The sequence below is a fragment of the Cervus canadensis genome, chromosome 30, assembly GCF_019320065.1.
Source record: "Cervus canadensis isolate Bull #8, Minnesota chromosome 30, ASM1932006v1, whole genome shotgun sequence".
Taxonomy (NCBI): Eukaryota; Metazoa; Chordata; class Mammalia; order Artiodactyla; family Cervidae; genus Cervus; species Cervus canadensis.
The window spans coordinates 4,767,851-4,784,883 of NC_057415.1; the positions used below are offsets into that span (position 1 = coordinate 4,767,851).

The following is a 17,033-nucleotide window of genomic DNA, read 5'->3' on the forward strand; positions in this document are numbered from 1 at the left end:
AAATAAAGGCATGGAAACGAGAGAGAGCAGAGCCCGTTCCCAAACTCGGTCATGGAGGGAGAGTAGGCTCCACTGAACAGAAGGTATATCTGGAGGCTGGAGGGCAAAGAATCACCAGACTGTAAAGCTTCCTCTAGGGCGGTGAGGAGTTTGGGTTGCAGTTTTACTGTGCAGGTAATGGGAGCCACTAAATGGTTTTAAGGAGATTTGGAAAATGTTGATTTTAAACTATGTTCATTTGCATATTGGCACTTCATCAGCAACTGTAAAGAAACTAATCAGCCATTCACCTCATCTTCAGAAAGTCTCATTCAAGAAATTTTTAAAGAATAACAATGAAAGACATAGGGGAAAAAAAAACAATAAAACGTAACACTTTATTATTATTATTTTTTATCTTAGAAGGAATTCACCAAAGGCTTCATATTATGCTATGGTATCTTTAATTATAAAAATAAGCAAATAAAATAACTTGCATCTGTCATTACCATGATATGTTTCATAACCTTTATATGCACATGGAGCTTAAAAATGTAATTTAACAATAAATAATGACATATACCAGATATGCTCACTGTTTATTCCAGTACTCAGCCAAAAACCTAAATATCATTTAAATTATAAATACATAATGCAAATATAATGGCACAAAAATGTCTAAAGTGCAACCAAATCACAAGAGAAGAATCATGCAAACTGGTCTAGGTCAGCCCCCCAAATCACTCTGTGCAGCAAACACAAGACAAAGCTTTGGAAGTTGAAGGGGGAATTGGAGAGAGTAGGATGGAGGGAGAAGAAATGCAAAAAACTAGCAATATTGTGAGAACTGCTTCTTTCTGTATGTGTAGATATATGTATTATAGATACATATATAAATATTATTGTGGGGAGAAAAGGAGGGGGTACCACGGTTTGAAGAGGTCACAGCAAATCAAAGAGAATCCACTGGACTGAAGTAAGAGAGAATTTCGCTAGGAATACTCATAAACTATTTGTTGCATTGGGATCCTGGCTTAGTGCGAAATGGATATAACACACAAAACTTGAATAGCTTTTCTGGTTTGGAGAAGCCAGCCTTGCCTGGGGGCAGGGTTTGGGGTGGGGAGGGATGGTGGAGGGGAGGGTGAGGGAGAATCAACTTAGAATATGATCTACCTGATTTCCAAGAGGCTAAGGCAGTGTCATATGTTTGGGGACCTGGGGATGGGGCAGTTCTGGGTATAAAAATGCTCTTAACGATCTGATGTCAGCACGCTGAGAGGCTGTGTGGGGACGAAAGCAGCCACGCTGGTGCGGCTGCTAGGTCTGCTGCATCCACTCTTGGTCCTTGAGCAGCACGTTACTGGTTTTAAAGGCTTTGTGGTAAAGTTGTATTGCTTTTCGTTTTTTCCGGAGATGTGCCCTCCCTCCTCCCACCAGGATCCCTACCATTCTGATTCGGACAGATAGGAAGTTCATCTGAGTGAGAGTCAAGCACCAGTGGTTTCTACCTAAGCGAGTTTGGAGTGGCCCTTACAGTCCTACCCCTCCTCCCTCTCCCTCTCTTGACATTGACCTTTGGTGGGCAGTGACGCTCCTAAGGGACTGTTGGGTTCAAGGACAGTGACCCTGAGAAACTACTGTTGTTCATAGCTAGGCTAATCATTCGGCTTTGGTGGTCGCCGTCTTGTAAACATCCTGGCAGAAAGGATCAGACCGCCAGCTCTGTTTTTCCCTCTTTTTTTTTTTTTTCTTTTTTTTGTTTTTTTCTTTTTTTTTTGCAATCCTATACAGAGATGGCCCAGCTGCCAGGACTACTTCGGCAAGGCAGCGTGCTACAGGACAAAAATGTAATAAGAGGAGTTTATTAAGGCTGGACAACCCAGGGTTACTTATACCCCCTCAGCCCCAAGTCCCCCGAAACTAAAGACCCAAAGGCTGATTGACTCAGTCCTGATTGAGTTCATGGAAAGCCTCCTACCCCATCATCATGTTGCCAGAGAACCAGGCCCTGGCGAAAGGTGACAAGTCAAGAACCGCCACTTCCCAAGGCATAGCAGGCCTCATCACACTCTTAAGTGGCCCAAGCTCAAAGGGTTGCTCTTTCTGGCTCCTGTAATTCTCAGCTGGATGTGACAGAGCTGATTCAGGATGGGTCTAAGTCAAGAGTAGCCTCTGGGTTGAGGTGGGCTGGGAGATTAACATCTTGCCTGGGGTCCTTCAGATAAACCTGTTGTTGTTGTTGTTTTCTATCTCATACAGGCCCATCTTAAGTTTTGATGTTGAGTAAAACTATTTCTACCCCCTTAGTTATAAAAAAGGCCACAAGGAGCATTTATGTGGATATCTGGAAGTGAGATAGTTATTCCATTCCCAGGAAAAGAAAAATAAAGCTAAGTTACAAAACTAAATCTATATGCAATAAAGTTATTATATACTGCTTTGTTTAAGCAGAGTCCTCTGGAATTTATGTACAGTACATTAGTTTTCACCTATTTATATTCCACAGTTAGACCTTAAGATTCTCTGGTTTTAAGACAATTGTTAAAGATACTTTTAAAGCTCTGAGCAGTTACAGTACTTAGAGATGTTAGCTTTTTGTTTTTCATTCGATGCAAGAAGATGCAGGCTCCAAGTCTGGTTGGAGAGCCAGGCTCGAGCAATTTGGTAAATGTGTTGGGAAGGAAATTAGACACTGAGGATCAAGACCATAAGACACTAGCTCATGAGAGATCAAGAACTCAAATATGACATTCATATTCGTCTATGGCCAGCACAGATTCATAACACGAATTCCACTGAGCATCTTTATGAGCGTTTGTTTAAGACATGCATTTAAATTAAGTTGCTTCTTATCAGCTAACTCTACTGGGGCAACCATTCTAAAGGGCTCCGCATCTTCAAATGACAATGTCTGGGGAGTTATGTGAATGTTTTGTGTTTGAGAGTTGTTGGAGGGGAGCTGGGAAAAGACCGAGTGGAGGGAAGTGATAAAAGAGGCCACTTTCTCCCGAGGAGAGGCATAGAGATCACATATGTTCTATTGGTGGGAATGCCGCCATTGCAAAATGTTGAGAAATTGATTACAGAAGCCTAGTTTCATGCAATTTTTCTTTAAGGAGGGGGGGGATAGAAAATAGGAACTACTTAAAAAAAAAATCAAACCAGGCACAGTACACTCAAAGTTGGTGCATGAACACCCTTAAAAGGATCGTAGTTTGCTGAGGCTGTGATTGCCTCTCCCCAGCTAGGCACTCTCCTGGGAGGTGCGTTTGATGTGGGAGGGAGAGGCCACCTCACCTCGGAGGTTCCTGAGGAGGACTTTCAGCTTCTGTGGCTCATTGGCACGCCTCCTGTTGAAGTCAGCTCGCTGGTGTGTATGGGCACAGTGATCCGTCTGCAGGATGTGAAAGAGGCTGGCCATGTTGGGGCCGATTTTCTCCATCAGGCTGTCTCTAATGGTGCTGACTGTGTCTTCGTCGCAGTCCAGTAGGCTTCGGACAAGTCTGTTATAGTATCTGCGGTGGGAAAGAGGGGTCATTCGGTGAGAGCAAGGCAAGACCCTGGCTTTCACCTGGGCTGCAGCCAACACCCAGTCCAAATGGCCAGACCAAACACCCATGGGTAGTCGTGCATCAGCTGAAGGTGGCTTTAACCTTCATGCAGCATCTTCTTAGTGTGAGTGTATGCGCTGCCTTGAGTTACCACCCAGAGTAAAGATCTGTTCTGTGTTCATGTTTAGTGCTTAGGAGATTGAGATTGTACTTTGAATAGTGGGCTCATGGCGAGGTCTAAAATCTTTAGAAACAGAATCATGGAGCTAGATGGGGATTGTGAAGGTAATTTAACGATTATTTCATCATATTCTTTTTTATGGAGAAGAAATTAAGGTAGGATAGCTGAAGTGACTGTCCGAGGTCATCCAATGGGCTGCTGCTGCTGCTGCTGCTAAGTCGCATCAGTCGTGTCCAACTCTGAGCGATTCCATGGACGGCAGCCCAGCAGGCTCCTCTGTCCACAGGATTCTCCAGGCAAGAATACTGGAGTGGGTTGCCATTTCCTTCTCCAATGCATGCAGTGTGTGATTAGTTGCTCAGTCATGTCTGACTCTTTGTGACCCCACAGACTAGACTGCCAGGCTTCTCTGTCCACGGAATTTTCTAGGCAAGAATACTGGAGTGGGTTGCCATTTCCTCCTCCAGAGGATCTTCCTGACCCTGGGATCAAACCTGCGTCTCCTGCCTTGGCAGGTGGATTCTTTACCACTGAACTACCAGAGAAGCCTTCCAGTGGACTAGACATAGAAGCAAAGACTTGATAAAATGGATGATGTAACCCAGCACTCACACTTATATTTTAATATTTAATGCACACATATGAAATCATTTACAGTTATTTTGGTGACTCTGCAATTTTTCTTTTTCTTGATGGTATGTGTGCATATTCTGACTAAATTTCTATTTTTTTTTTTCTGGTCACATTGAGTGGCATGTGGGATTTTTAGTTCCCCAATCAGGAATGGAACCCATGTTCCTCAATGGAAACATGGGGCCCTAACCACTGGATTGCCAAGGAAATCCCTAAATTTCAATGTTTAAAGGAGATCCCTGTCTGCAGTTATCTCATGCATTTTTCTACTCAATCTGAGTTCCCTACCCTTTGGCTAGCCTCTCTGAAGGTTATTGTATCAATCATTTTCAGTCTTCCTGCAAAGGGATAGTGCAGTGAGAGGACCAAATGCCAGGCCATGAGGATATTTACATAGAAAGGCTGGAGGTCCTTAATGGTTCTTGCTTCTATCATTTCAAGAAGTTTCTCACACCACTCAAGCTTTTGATGGTCTCTTCTTTTTTGGGGGGATGTTTTTATAGATATTTGGTGATGATCACTTGTTTACTGATGGTTTTGTTTTCCTGACTAGACGGTAAGCTTTACTGAAGGCAAGATATGTGTTCTTATTATGTGTTCCTCATGTACCTAAGTCTTAGGGCTATATTGCCTGCTCACTGTCTATTTGTTGATTTATTTTGTGGCCATTGAGGAAATGAAGCTTTCAAAATAGAGTTCTTTCTAAAGTCATGGTTCCCTAAAGAAAAAATTATCTGTATGTCTTCTGGTAAGTTTCATAAAAAAATTGGTGTTTGTTATAAATTTCCTTCATCTTTGATGTGAATTCTTGAAGCATCTGAAATACTGTGGCTAATTATTGTGGCTCAGAAAGGATTAAACTGACATATATATATATATATATATATATATATATATATGTATGTATTTTTTTTTCATGAAGAATATGGTTTGATCATTTCAGTCATAGGACATTTTTCCATGAATAAGATGGCAGTGCAGAAGATGTGAAAACAATTGTGTAAATGTTACACAGCAAATATTCTTAGGTAATATTCCCTTTGATGCAGGTTTTTGAAAAATCAGTACCTGTGAGTTAGCATGGAAACTACCAAAAAAGGAGTCTTTTATGACATCAAGAACACACTTGAACCTTGTCATTGACCTTTTGTCAGTACACTGTCTAATATTTACTGCATACAAATTACTGGTCCTGTTCTTTGGGAAGACAGTTTTGGTATTTTCCAATTTGAATTGGGTTGCATCTACTCCATTCTGAGGAGGCAGTTGTCAAACCCATCAGTTCTGTGCTCGCTAATTAAGGACTCTCCTAATGATGGTGCGTGCTAAGTTGCTTTAGTTGTGTCCAACTCTTTGCCACCCCATGGACTGCAGTCCACCAGGCTCCTCTGTCCATGGGACTTCCCAGTCAAGAATACTGGAGTGGGTTGCTGTTTCTTTCTCCAGGGCATCTTCCCAACCAGATATCGAACCCATATCTCTTGCATCTCCTGCATTTGCATGCGGGTTCTTTCCCACCAGCACCACCTGGGAAGCCCCCTGATGATGGTGGTCTGCAGTGTCTACGTAGAGAGACCCTTTCTTCAGAGGAGCCTGAAGACTGCTGGGCCACAGGATCTTCCGTGGAAAGAAACCTGTTCATTTTTAACTCGCCTCACAGAACACAGGATCAAACATCTTTCCAGAATAACTTAACCCTCCCCCCACCTCCAGAGGTCCTTTCAAGGATGTACAGTAAATAGAGTGGAATGTGGGCACTAAAGCAAAGCCATCACCCTTCTGTGAGGGAGCAGAACGAAGCTGGGGATACAGGGAGTAGTGTCTGGGTCTTGGATACAGTCCTGGCTCCACCTCTCCCATGAAGGAGGATTATATCCAGCTGTTGTTAAAATTGGGACTCCCTGGCACAGAGACACATTTTCCAGCCCTTCGGAATTATAAAGCACATGAGTCAAAGCAGATCTCGCTTGGATGGGGAAATGGGGAGAGAAGTGGTTTTGGAAAAAGTGAGAATAGACCACTTTGTATGAACAAAGTAGACATCTACACACCCACGTAGATCCCCAGGCATCTCTTGGGCTCTGATGGGATGTGGTTCCCTGGATCTCTTTGTCTATTTCACAGAGTGTTTTAGATCCTAGAGGAGAAGGTTTTTGATCCCTCACCTTCCTGCCCACCCTTCCCTCCCTCACCCCTGCTCCCTGCAACATGGACTTTATAACTTAGAAGTTAGTCTTTCCATTTCTAGAAAGAACTGTTCACACTTAATGGTCTTCCAAATGGGCTGGAAAAGATGATCTTCCCTTAGGTCAACACTGAAGACTCTAGTCTGCATGAAAAATCTAATACCAGTAAAGGAACTAAGCTTCTACAACTAGCCTCACCTCTTTAAGGCCATATGTGTTCCTCTGACCCCGTTTTGTCCAAACACCTGCTCTCTAACTCTGAAAACACTTTTTACTGTTGCTTTCTCTGCTAATCCCAATAGGCCACCTGTTGTTGGTGCTTCTTGAGGATGACCCTGGCCAGCCTGACTACTCTTAGCAACTCCCCCCAAGTCTACCCTTAGCCTCTCCCATGGAGCTTGTTAACTAAACAAGGGTAGGCTAAGAGAGCTCCTTGGAATAAAAAATGTCCATGGCTCCAGCAGCAGCTCCTGCAAGTGTGGAAAACCTATGAGGCTGCCTTGATGTAGACACCATTTGCCTGAGCAAATAAAAGGTTAACCCTACACCTCTTCATTAAGGGCTGGAATAAGGCATTGACCTCTGGGGTTGTGTCAGTGATTGAGACAGATCTTTCCTGTCTCTAAGCCACCTCAGTGAGGTTACTGAAGAAATCGTGTCTCCAGAAAAAGTTGATTTAGCAATTGTCACGTATTTCTGGATCACCATCTTGTATCGAATCTTGATGTTACTATAGCTATTGGTGAGATGTGCCTTCTCTTTGAGGAGAGAATGTACACAACTTTAATTGTTGATCACCAGGGGCTACATTTATTGTATTCTGTTTGGTATTCCATTTTCAGATTATGGCTATCTCCTACAGGTTTTACCTGCCGCCATTTTTGAAATGGAAATCAAAGAGCTTGGCTCAGGGCCATGTGAATTTTAGGCTCAACACTGTCATTCACTAGCTGTGTGACCTTCAGTAAGTCACCCCCTCTCTCGCTCTCTGTTCTTTAATTAGTAAAACGAGACAGTTAGCCTAGATAACCTTTATGGTCATTTCTAGCTATGACATTTTATGTTTCTGGGGTTTGATATATATGTTCCTTCTCAATTTAACAATAGCAACAAAAAAGTAGTGCAGATCTGCTTAAGGACCACCCTTTGCATGAAGAGTTAAAACAATTTAAGAATCCTTTCGTCATCTTTATGGTGTGAGGCAGTGGGAGGTACTTCCAAGATTTGGTGAGTTAAATTCTGATCACCCAGCCTGATGGGTGTGTGCTCAGTAGTTCAGTTATATCCAATGTTTTGCGATGCCATGGACTGTAGCCTGCCAGGCTTCTCTGTTCATGGGATTCTCCAGGCAAGAATACTGGAGTGAGCTTCCATTTCCTCCTCCAGGGGATCTCCCTCATTCAGGGATTGAACCTGCGTCTCCTGTGGCTCCTGCATTGTCTGGGGGATTCTTTACCACTAAGCTACCTGGGAAGACCTCCCCCTCTCCCCCCAACCTGGAAGTACCCTTTAAACCATGTTTCTTGCTTCCCCTTTGAAAATTCCATCAGTGACTTAATTTTCTCGGTAAAGAATAAGATCAGATATTCTCCATAGCTACTGTTTCAGCCATGCTTACCCAAATACACACATACTGCCTAGGAACATTCTGTGTGAAGGTTTATAAATAGTCCTTTGTTTCCCTTGATCAATATTATTCTTCTGTTTCCTGTTCCCTATCCATGCCCTAGAGAGTTGGAAGCTTTGTCAGTTTTCCCACTCTGGATCTGGAATGGTCCAATTTCTTCTCAGCCTCACAGCTGCCCAACCTGCCTGATCAATTTTGCCCGCTTCCCTTCTTGTTGAAAATATAGTTTGCAAATCCAGGCAGGGGGCCACTCCAGCTATTTCTTCCTCTTCTAAGCGCATTTCTCTCATGGAAAAGTTCCCTGTTCTGGCTTCTGGTCCAGTCACAGGCTTTTGGATTCTCCCAGGCCCAAATCTCATGCTAGATAAGTCACAGGAAGGTGGAATGAACCTGTAACTACTTCCTTTCACAATTCTGTGCCAGTTGGCACAACTTACTATGTATCTATGGTGGGACAGAGGCTGGGAAAGCAGGATGTGTCAGGAGAGTGAGAAGCTTAAATAGAGCAAACCAAAGCCCAGCATGGAACCGGAAATCTCTAGTTCTGAGCAGGAATAATACTAGCCAGTTGAAGTCAAATAATTGGGGAAAGGTACAGTTGCATGGAAGATTCTAGTCTTCAAGAGACTGACTGTTTTCCCTAATAAAGGTGATTCTTCTAAGATGAGAGAGGCTGATAACCAGATTCTGTGTGACCACTTTCTAAAGGTGAAAACAAGGCATCTGTTGAAAAGAATAATGGCCTGCTTAAACATTCCTATTACTGGGCTTCCCTGGCAGTCCTGTGGTTAAGACTCAGCTTCCACTGCAGGGGTCATGGGTTCCATCCCTGGTCAGGGAACTAAAATCCCACACACTGCACAGTGCGGCCAAAAAAAAAAAAGAAAAGAAACTAAATTTAAAAACTCCTATTTCCAGTCTCTTCTTAGATTCTTAGTATCACCAGTCCACAATCTGTATTCGCCTTTCTCTAAGAGCTCTGCCTTCATAATGGAAGATGCTACCTCAGTTGAATCAGAGACATGAGTAGTGTCTCAAAATTGGCCACATGCCATGTTATAGATTATGAACTGTCATTGGACCCTTAAAGATTAAAACTGATAATGGCTGTACATTCCTGCCCCACAATTACCACACAAACACATACTTGGTCTTTGATGATGTTATTGAGTCACTAAGTTGTGCCTGACTCTTTATGACCCCATGGACTGCAGCATGCCAGACTTCTGTGTCCTCCTCTATCTCCCGGAGTTTGCTCAAGTTCATGTCCATTAGCCCCTTGGTCCCTAGCCCCTGTCAAACCTAGCAATCTTTACTTCTTTTCCTTAGGGTGAAGAATCTCCAAGTATCAGACTGTTTTTTTTTTCCCTCCTCTCCAGATGTAATAAAAATCTTCCTAGGAGAATATTATGACTAAGGTCAATATAAAGAGACAGGCCACTTAAGACAAATGATGAATTTGACTTTCCTGTTCTCAGGACATCAGTTAGGACCATGACAGGGTCACTTCCAAAGACTGAACACATGACTTTTATAAATTGACATGAGGTTCTGAAGTACAGTGATCTGTAGTCAGGGTGAATCAGAAATTTACAAAGTTTAATGTCAGAGGCCTCAGCCTTTCCCTAAGGAGGAGCTACTTTTCCATTTTCCAGCATGTATGCATGCTAAATCACTTCAGTAATGTCTGACTCTGTGCGACCCTATGGACAGTAGCCCACCAGGCTCCTCTGTCCGTGGGATTCTCTGGGCAAGAATACTGCAGTAGATTGTCGTGCCCTCCTCCAGGGGATCTTCCTGACCCAGGGATCAAACCTGTGTCTCTTATATCTCCTGCACTGGCAGACAGATTCTTTACCACTAGGGCTACCATGTATAAATGACTAACTTAATGGTAAGCCACAGAAGGACTAGGTTATTAAGGACTCTCTGAAGAAGAGAGGGAGCCTCTGGCTAGGAAATCAATCTGGTAAGGCTGTGTTAGCTGTCTTGTGGTCAGAGTAACCCATGAGGCCAGATCTTTGTGAATATGTGCAGATTTGACTGGAGAATCAGAGAATAATAGCCCTTCAGGACTAGGAGTCAAGTTTTAGGCTGTGTGGCATCACTGGAGGCTGAACTTGACTGGTCTGCATGGTCCCTGCCATACTTCCATGCTGACCCCATTAGCTCCTCTCTGAACTTGATCATAGATGATGAAGCCCAGGTCTTGCCAGAAAGCTTCCTAGGCCATGGAATGAGCATGTCTGCTATCTCATGTCTTAGGTGTTCACTCCTGGCTGGTAAAGACAGTGAGTCAAGGATGCAGAAGGGCATGATGCTCAGATATTACTAGCTTAGTGGCTTGGGCTCACTCTCAAATACTAAGATGAATGTGGGATCCAGGGAATCAGCAGAAAACCATTCCAGGAAACCCTGGACTAGAGGAATGGGATGACAGACCTGGAAGGGAACATGGGAATCATCTAGTCCAGCCATTTCACTTTTCCCAAAGGAAATCTGAGTCCCACCGAAGTGAGATGGCTTGCTCTGGGATACCCAGTGAAATATCTGAGTGGGCTTCGGACTGACTCAAAATACATGCAGTTTTAGAAGTCTGTTGATGATATTTGACCAAGGTTTTCATGATGACCCATTGTACTTTGCCTAGTCATGATTTCAGCCCAACTGGATGTCTCAAAAGCTTGTTTCCATAAACTTCATAATTCCCTTCAGACTTGTGGAAGGAAAGGGACAATGCGCCCAGGGATGCTGTGGATGAAGTTTTCTATTAGATGCATGGAAAGATTTTCCTACAACAGTGAAAAAAATTCAGGCTGCCTAAGCTGTCATAGACAATCACAAACATATTTTTTCCTGCAAACGCTGGGAAGACTGCAAGCTAAAATAAGAGCACGACTCTGGCAATTTAACCCCTTCTGTATCTGGCTCTGCCAGTCAACCACTCCCTCCTCCCCCACAATTGCCAAAAAGCAGATTCATCTGTACCTGTTGGAGTAATGATTAGGGAGCTGGACGACTTCCGTGATGGCTTCCGGGTTCCGCTTGGCGACACTGCACACATTCAGCTTGCTGTAGCACTCCTCCTGGACCTCAGCAATCATCCTCTGGAAAGTGGAGCACCTCCGAATGGCCAGGAAGACCTTGGAGGTGACCCCATTGGCGATGCACTTTAAGCTCTCTTTGACAAATGCTTTTCCCTGCCGAGGAAGGAGTGGGGCAAGAGGACAAACTTTAGCTTGAGCTGAACAGAGAGGAGAGTGCCTACAGTATGTGTAACTTAAGGGGGCATGCCTTGGCACTGACCCTAAGCCTTAACCCCTAACTCTAACCCCAGACTGGATGGGAGATGGCCCTCTGCATGCATGCATGCTCAGTCACTTCAGTTGTGTCCAACTCTTATGACCCCATGGACTGTAGTCCGCCAGGCTCCTCTGTCCATGAGATTCTCCAGGCAAGAATACTGGAGTGGGTTGCCATGCCCTCCTCCAGGGGATCTTCCTGACCCAGGGATTGAACCCACATCTCCTGCATCTTCTGCATCGCAGGCAGATTCATTACCACTGAGCCACCAGGGAAGCTGGCCTTCTAAATGTCCTTGTAATAAGAGAATTGTAGGCTGCAGTCAAGATTTAAAAAAAAAAAAAAAATCCCTATTCCTTTAAACTACCTTGAGAATTGAGCTCCATAGAAATGAAATGAGATGACAAAAAGAGATGAACCATAACCAACCACTCTGCAGCCTAAAAATAGCCAGAGTATGGCTTTGTATTCTCTGGATTGAGATTTGATAACTCAAATCACAAGCTAGTAAACAAACAAACAAACAAACAAGCTAGTATGCTGGCTTATACAGTGAGAAGAACTTCTTTGTTAGAAGAACATTTTAATTTCCTCTTGAAGAAGCAAAGATTTTTCGCTTATCACCCCTCCCTTATAAGACAGCCTCTGTCAGCGTGTTACAATTGTGCATTAGAGTGGGTGGAGAGTGGCTTATATAGAACCTATTTCTTGGCCCACTGTGTGTGCGTGTGTGTGTACACATGTTGAAAGTGAAAGTGAAGTCGCTCAGTCGTGTCCGACTCTCCGTGACCCCATGGACTGCAGCCTACCAGGCTCCTCTGTCCATGGGATTTTCCAGGCAAGAGTACTGGAGTGGGTTGCCATTTCCTTCTCCAAGTAGGGAGGCTGAGAAGCAGAGGTGGTTCCCTACAAGACTGGGTCAGAAGAACAATATTCTCATACACTGTTAACGACACATAGCCAGTGGGAGCAGGGGTCAAGGTCTTATTACCTGAGTGTCAAATTTAGCAGCGCTGTACAAGAAGGATTTACAGATGTCGTACATCCCATCTGTGTCACAGGTGGAGTTTTCCAGGCATGCAAAAGCTCCACAGCCAACCTGCAGCGCGCTGTTGAGGCAGCGAATCACTTCAGCTGAAAGAGACAAATCCATCCAATCTGGGTCAAACGGTGAGGATGCTCTGGATGGATCATGGTGATGTGGTGGCAAGATTCAAAGACAAAGGGGTGAGAAGAACTTCTCCTGGGAGTCTGTGATGGGGCCAGCAGAAAGACCCATTCAGAGTGGTGAAGGGTGAAGAAGAGAGGGGACAAGCAGACTCCTTTTGCTAATAAAAACCAGAGCACATGGAGGATTGGGAATGAGTTTTCCCTTGGAGGCATACTCTTGGTCTCACCATCCCATACCGTTTTGGTGGTTGGAGAAGGATGGAAGATGAGACATGCACAGTTCTTGAAGGAACTCTGCAGAATCCAAGGTCATGTCCTAAAGGCTGAAAGCCTGGGAAGGCAGTGGTGGGTGGGCAAGTTTAGGAGGAGGAAGGGCCAGGGAATCCATCTGGCTTCCAAAAAATACACTCCAGGGTAATAAGGATGGACATGCGTGTGTGTGCTTGTGTGTGCTCAATCGGGTCTGACTCTTTGTGACTCTCTGATTGTAGCCTGTCAGGCTGCTCTCTCCATGGGATTTTCCAGGCAAGAATACTGGAGTGGGTTGTCATTTCCTCCTCCAGGGGATCTTCCTGAACCAGGGATTGAACCTGTGTTTCCTGCATTGGCAGGCAGATTCTTTACCATCTGTGCCACCAGGGAAACCCCAATAAGCATGGACATTTGGTCTAAATGGCAGAGAAGAACTTGCTAGGAGTCCACTTGGAGACCCTTCTGATTTAGGGCTTTTAACTTACCTTCCTATTGGCAGAAAGAAATCTGATCCTTTCATGTTTCATCCCAACCCCCCACCACAGGACAGTGCTTAGAGGTGTGTATAATCTCTCTCATATTAAAAGCCATTTTTTTTTTTAAAGAGAGAAACACAGGTGTAGAATAACAAGGCCAAGGCACCCCCTTGTGCAAGACAGAAAGAAAACCGCAAAGAACTTGCATGAGGCTTTCTACATTGTGGATAAGATCTCCCATAAAAGTAATTTCTCTCCTACAGAAGGGGGGGTGTTCTGGCAGGCAGCTCAGCGAGAAATGATCTGCAGCCTTCATACCATAGGAGTCTCCTCTGAGATCAAAAGCACGATTCGGTTAAGCGGCCCCTCCCCCCTCCCCCCCGCCCCCCGCAGCCTCTGGGATGTTACAAGTCATTTCCCTAATTATATATTTCCACGGGTTCAAATTATAACTTTGCTTAAAGCAGTTTTAATATGCATTAGGGTTGCCATTGTTTTAGGCAAGCTGGAATTGTGAATCACGGCATCTCTATAGCAACTAAGTACAAAAGGAAGTGAACCAAAGCCCTCCTCTCGGCAGGGACCTGTGCTCTTTCGAGGGGAGCAGCGTCCAACACCTGCGAGCCCATCTTTGCTGACAGTCGGGGCGGGGCGGGGGGGTGTGCAGAGAGAGAGAGCGAGCCGGCATGGAAGGCAAGCAAGATGGACAAGCCAAGTCCAAAGGCAGAGGTGTCAATGCCGGCTTCCTGAGGACTCTTTTCCTTTAGAGGCTAAGATAATACACAATTGACTGCTCCCGGGAGTCAGGACTAGAGCGAGACCCCCACCCCGTTGGAGAAATAGCTGCTACCTTTCACAGATACTTTTTTACAAAGGGGCTCCCTGGCCACGGGGCTGCGTGGGGATTGAATGGAGCCCTAAGAGAGCAGGGACGGACAGAAGGAGCAGTGTCGGCGGGGGTGGGGGGGGGCGGCGGTGGGGGGGTGGGGGGGGGTGGGATGTGTAGGGTTTTCTATAAATCTGCCCTGGATTTGTCAGACTGGAGGGCTATGGCTCGGTAAATCGCTCTGCAGAGGGAGCTTTCTGTGTGTTCCCTGAAGGGCCAAGGAAGTCAAGTTATGGGGTCTTTAGGGTGAAGGAAGAGGGGCAGCATCAGACAAGTCACGTCTCACCTCAAGATCAGCTTCGGCTTCTGGAAAGTATAGAGAGCGCTTTGAAGCATGCCAACATTCAAGCCTCTCCCCCCCCCCCCCCCCCCCCCCCCCCCCCCCCCCCCCCCCCCCCCCCCCCACCAAGAGGGTACGTGCCAGATTTCAGGCAATCAGGCTAGGCTTATGCAATGAAATACCCTCAGCAGAGCGCCCAGCTTCTTCGTTAGTTGCATGCAATTTATTAAACAAAGGAGCTCCACTTCCTAAGGCTATTGGATTACACTGGCAGTTTATTGCCTTCAGGCATGCAGCACATTTATTATCAAGATCAGCCGTCACAGACACAGTTGCAAAAGCTAGAGGCAAATGAGGACAGCTCCTTGCGGGAGAAACCGGTCCTGGGTTTGCCGCTTACCTGAGTTCTGAGCTGCCACCCGGGATTTCCTGGGGCTCACAGAATCATTCTGCTCCGCCTCATGGGTTGCAGAAGCAGTGATCACCAGCACCAGGAGCACTGCTGAGTTTTGGAGCATTCTCTGAGAAGTTTCCGCTAAGTTGTTGGGTTTTTTTTTTTTTTTTTTTTCTCCCCCCCTTTCCTCTTTCCCTCTCCCGGTTTGAGTGAAGATGTGGATCTGGATACACTGAGAACCTAGGTGAGGATTTGCTGAGGATTTTTCTGTTGCTGCTGCTGCTTCCGCTGGCGCTTTTTGCTGCTGCTGCTGCTGCAGTCGCTGCTTCTTGCACCTCTGGCTTTTGCAAACTGGGGGCCCAAGAGCTGCACCCAGGGATTTTATAGCCGTTCTTATCGGTCCTCAGGATCAGGGACCAATCAGGTCCCTCAGCTGGTCTGGCCAGCCAATCGGAGGGCGTGCTCATTGGGCGAGAGCTGTTTGACTTCTTAGAAATATTTTCCAGCAAATTAAAAGTACCTGCTGCCAATGTTTTATACGTGTGTGTGACTGTGTGTGCAGAGATGTGTGAAAAAGCTATTTTCACAGAATTCAGGGATGACTTTGTGTTGGTCGAATTAAAGGGAAATCGTATGATGAACTCAACCAGGTGCTTTGGGAAATCTAGCCATCTTTTTAAAACTGTGTGCTATGGGGAGGGATGCAGTCCAGGCAGGATGGGTAGTGGGGTCTCCTTGGATTCGCATTTAAGCTCATTTAGCAGTTTTACTATGATTTTCACAGCACGGTCTCCTTGTTGTAAGTTACATGGATAGTACCTCCCCATCTCAGTTTAAGTGTGTTCACAGGTCTGTGAGGCATTTTGGCTGTATGTGGACACCCATCCTGAGTTTTCACATATATGAGCTCTTGGAAACGGACATGTAGGAGGAAAAGGGCCCTGATGGACTGGAACACGAGAGCTCTGAGTTCCTCTATTGATCAGCTCTATGACCCTGGTCAAGTCCTTTTACCCTGTTCTACCTATTTTCCAACTTGTCAAATGCCAAAGTTGGAGTCTAGCACTCCTAATATCTCTAAAACAATGTCCAGTAACACAAATTAACCTTGACTCCGTCTTTTTTGTTACCAGCAAGACTGCAAACTCCAAGAGTGTTAGTTACCACAGCTAGACACGTGAACACCTACGTATATTCTGCTCAATAGGGAGACATCATGAATGCCTGGAAATTAATTAACTCTGTATTCAAGCCCAGCAACTTCATAATCACATTGCAACAATAAGCTGGCCAAAGCAAGAATAAGCCTGCTGGGTAAACCACTTCATTTCTTGTTGGGTGGGGAGAGACGGATTAGGGGGGTGGGCAAGACAGGGAAGAAGGGGTAAGAGACCAGCATGTGTTGGAGAAAGGACTAATAAGCTTGATATGTAATAAGAAAATTACTGTGGCATCACAACCATGCCTAGGATAGAAGTTCATATTTTCTGAAAAGTGGGCTGTAGGCAATACTGAGGCTTGTCCCTAACTTGTGAAGGAGGCTAATGATCTTGAAGAGGACTTAGGATTGAAGGTGGTCATTAAGGGCTGGGTTGGAGTGAAAGGATTAAGCAAGACAACCTTTAAACATTTGGAGGAGGTAAATGAGAAAGGGCCATCAGGCATTCGTCCAGACGGGCAAGATGATCTTGTAAGGAAACAGAGCCAAAGACTTCCATGTAAATCGTCAAATCTTCAAACAAAGGTTGAAGAAAGAGCTCCAACTCTTAACCACAAACCAAGAATCAACTCTACATGAGTGTGGGGAGTGATTATAGGTTCCTGGCAAGGAAAAAAAAAAAAAAAAAGGTTGTTTGGAAAGCGTGAAGTTTGCTAGAAGAAGGAATAGAGGAAATTAAGGGTAGAGGGAATATCTAGAGAAAAGAAAGGGAATTTTCAAATTTCTTTTAACATGTTCAATTTGAATTAACTGACAGTGTTGGTATTTCTCAAGTACCTTCTAGGCTGGGAGCTTAGGGGATGTGTGGGGGAAGGTGAAGGAGAAGAAAGAAGGAGGGAAAGTAATGATTGTCGTCACTGAGAAGCTTATAGTCATTTGGGAAGAAGGTCAAC

At 44.9% G+C, this 17,033-nt stretch overlaps 1 protein-coding gene across 1 annotated transcript; it reads right to left on the minus strand.

Annotated features, from left to right (window-relative positions):
• Window positions 1-345: 345 nt before the first annotated feature.
• On the minus strand, window positions 346-15,273 carry STC1 (stanniocalcin 1). The gene is made up of 4 exons (XM_043453615.1): window positions 14,928-15,273; window positions 12,455-12,597; window positions 11,149-11,360; window positions 346-3,497 (listed from the first exon to the last, which is right to left on the minus strand). Exons 1-4 carry the CDS (start codon window positions 15,043-15,045, stop codon window positions 3,227-3,229), a joined length of 744 nt encoding a protein of 247 aa, XP_043309550.1. The 5' UTR covers window positions 15,046-15,273; the 3' UTR covers window positions 346-3,226.
• Window positions 15,274-17,033: the final 1,760 nt, after the last annotated feature.